Below are 3,430 nucleotides of genomic sequence, written 5' to 3'. Positions count from 1 at the left end.
TATATATATAAAAAAAAAAAATTGTGTATTATTTGCAAAACTGTTCCTCAAACTGCAGAAGAGGCTACAGCTGTTAAAAGCTATTTTCAATTTAAAATAACGCTTAGCATACAGTTGCCCCACATCAAGGTTTTGGCCGTCAAAACCCTACACCACCACATGTATTATCTAAATCATAAATTAAAATAAAAGTAGCATGACATAAAAACAAACTTGAAACAGCCTGTCAAGTTTGAATTCTCCTTGAAATTAAAGAAGTTAAAGCAAAAGTTAAACTATTTTTTTTCCTCTCTGGCTGTTCAACTGGCTGTACTTATATTTACTTAAGCTTATAAATGTAGTGTAGCAGTGTCGGACATGCTACAAGTTATTTGGACAAAACCAGAGAAATGTTGAGATAACATCACTCAGCTGTTCCTACAATGAGGGGTTCCTTTCCCTGTCAAGTTTGTCTACAGTTTTATAACATTTCATTGTTCATGACAGCTAGGAAAGGATTTGACTTGGAATTTTTTCAGCATAGCCTAAATTGAATAACAGGATCTTTAAGACACCATAATCTGTTGTACTATTCTCCTTTGAGGGACCTGGCCGACTCAAATTTATTATTTTCACATTAGATGTTCTGTTTCCTCCTCTGAGAAAGCGATCCAAGACACATTTTAATGTTCAGTGATGTACCTCACATTTCGGGGTGCATCAGCCCAAAATAAATCAAGTGGTTTAGCTTTCACAAGTTCACATGGGAAAACCTTTTAAAAACTGTTTTTGCAGATCTTGAGCAAAAACTCAAAAGCATAAGGATTCTAAAAAAATTTCTAATCAAAGTTCTAGTTCGGAATGGTCTAACCCTTTGAGAAGGGTAATGAAGCTGGTAGGGGGTCTGGAGAACAAGTCTTATGAGGAGTGGCTGAGGGAACTGGGGTTGTTCAGTCTGGAGAAGAAGAGGCAGAGGGGAGACATTATCACTCTCTACAACTACCTGAAAGGAGGTTGTAGTGAGGTGGGTGTTGGTCTCTTCTCCCAAGTAACTAGCAATAGGATGAGAGGAAATGGCCTCAAGTTGCACCAGAGGAGGTTTAGATTGGATATTAGGAAAAATTTCTTCACTGAGAGAGTGGTGAAGCATTGGAACAGGCTGCCAGGGAGGTGGTGGAGTCACCATCACCAGAAGTATTCAAAAAATGTGTGGATGTGGCGCTTTGGGACATAGTTTAGAGGGCATGGTGGCGTTGGGTTGATGGTTGGGCTTGATTATCTTAAAGATCATTTCCAACCTTAATGATTCTATGATTCTATATATTCCCCTTCAGGACAAATCTACAGGCGAAGCCTCTGGCTACCCATTCCAAGTTAGATGTATGTTTTTAAAACCAATTCCTACATTAGTTAATCATCGTAATGTAGGCACAGTTACACTGGTATTTGAGTATTTTTTCTAGTGTAACCTTCTACACTGAGCACGTTAAAACTTCTAAATTTTTATGGCAAAGACCTGGCCTTAAGTAGGAGTGTTAATTTCTTATTTGCTGGAAATTTTCAATGACTGATTTGTAACTGTTAAGGCTATTCTCATCTATAAGCCTTATCTATAAAGTAACAGCTAATGAAGACTATAATGTGTAACTTACCACCATACGAAATTTTGTAATAGACATAAGCTGTTAATGCTACGCCAACCCATATTTCTTGATACACCGTAGTGAAGTAGAATTTCATGGCTCTCCATGACTTTGGAAGCATGGTCTGCACCATCTGAAAATTATAAGAAGTTTTGCCACGGTGAGTTTTGCAACTGTATTCTTACCTGCTATATTTTTAATATATATACACATACATATATTTATGTATATACCTACTCCTGGTAAGTATCAGCAGCAGTTTACAGGTAAAAAAAAATGCCCAAACATGCAAAAGTACTTATTCTGAAGCAAAGCAATGAGAATTCAGATTTAAGGTCACAATTTATGGGCTAGGACAATAAAAAACAATAAATTACAGCTGATGAAAGGGTTCAAAGATGACTCAATAGAGCATTTACAGAGTAGCAATAGCTAGGCTCCTCTCTCCCAATCAGTGACAGCTCGTTTTCCTCTCAGGAGGCAAGCCTTCATTCCAGACAAGCTAGAGAAGCTCCTTCCTTGCACTACCGAGTTCACTTCCCTCCCTCCCCCACAGCTAAGATGTGTCTTCCAACCTGGTAATTTCTACTCAAAATACCAAAATAAATGACGTTAAGCTCCTGAATTAATGATTTATCATGAATATTTTACTTTCAAAATATGCCCCAGAAGCAAGAAGCTTATTGATGTGGTTTTTTTCTTTTCTATGCAGCTTTGTTAGACAAACAGAAAACTGTAAGATGTTTTAAAATAAGGTTTAGGCTAACTCCCATACAACATGTTAGTACACATTTGCACCACATTGCACTGAAGTACTATGTGTTCTGCTGTCTTACATACAGCACTTCACCCCAGTAAAGTCACTATTTACGTTTACTATGACCCAAAAAAGTCATGGTTGTAAAGTCATATGGACAGTTTATGGTAAAGCACAGTCCCAGGAAAGAAAAGCAGATTTAAACTTCTATGAGGTAATGCTTATTTACTTATTTGCCATTACTAAATGTAAGGTATCCTTTGGCAAGCATCAAAGAGAAAAGGATGCAAGGGTCGCCAATGTCAAAACAACTGGAAAAATCTTAAAGAATTAAAGCATCTTCATGGTAATTATTGTATAATTACTGACAAACCCATATTTATGTTTACTTGTTTGTGGCCAGACATTTCAATCACATTTATTATTGTGAATAGATTTCCTGAAACAGTGTTGTGCTTTCAGCCATACTATTAAGAACACTACAAGTCCCCCAAAGTTTCCAGTATTTGTAGTTTCAGATGAATAGTGCCATAATGACAATAATTCCGCTATAGCAGAATATCAAGACATACTGACAAACAAGGAGACCGAGTAGAAAGACAGGATTTTCCCACCACTACAAAACAAGAGAGAATAAGCAATTCTATTTCCAATTAACACCCTGCTAAAACCCGGCAGAGACCGTTCCCCAAGGCCTCGGTGAACGTGACGTTGTTCAGGCCTTTTTTCTTAAACCTATCCGGAACAACGCTGCATTTGCTTTCTCGTTGCCCCCCCCGCCATGACCCCACCGCAGCCCGGGAAACCTGCCGCCCGCCCAGGGCCTGACCCGCACAGCTACTTCCGCAGGGCGGGCGGGGGGAGAAGGTGGGTAACGGCAAAGCTCGAACGCCGCTGGCCGCGCCTCCCTCCCCCACCTCCTTTCCCAGGCTGAACCCCAACTGCCTCCCCGAGACAGCCCTGAGCGATGCGCGCCAACAACCGGCCTGGCTCCCGGGGGGCGAAACTAACCGGTAAAGCCGGGGGCGCGAGGGCCGCCACCGAAGGTCGA

The 3,430-nt window shown here is 40.3% G+C and overlaps 1 protein-coding gene across 1 annotated transcript; it reads right to left on the bottom strand.

Annotated features, from left to right (window-relative positions):
* Window positions 1-1,631: 1,631 nt before the first annotated feature.
* On the bottom strand, window positions 1,632-1,755 carry LOC104614179 (chromosome unknown open reading frame, human C14orf2; the record flags this gene model as incomplete). Its single annotated transcript, XM_010282594.1, has 1 exon — window positions 1,632-1,755. A coding segment is annotated over exon 1 (124 nt), but the record flags the coding sequence as incomplete, so codon positions are not given.
* Window positions 1,756-3,430: the final 1,675 nt, after the last annotated feature.

This window comes from Phaethon lepturus, unplaced genomic scaffold (genome assembly GCF_000687285.1).
Source record: "Phaethon lepturus isolate BGI_N335 unplaced genomic scaffold, ASM68728v1 scaffold43132, whole genome shotgun sequence".
NCBI classification, from domain to species: Eukaryota; Metazoa; Chordata; class Aves; order Phaethontiformes; family Phaethontidae; genus Phaethon; species Phaethon lepturus.
The sequence above is the reverse complement of the archived record's forward strand: the minus strand, read 5'-3'. Positions and strand labels throughout refer to the sequence as shown.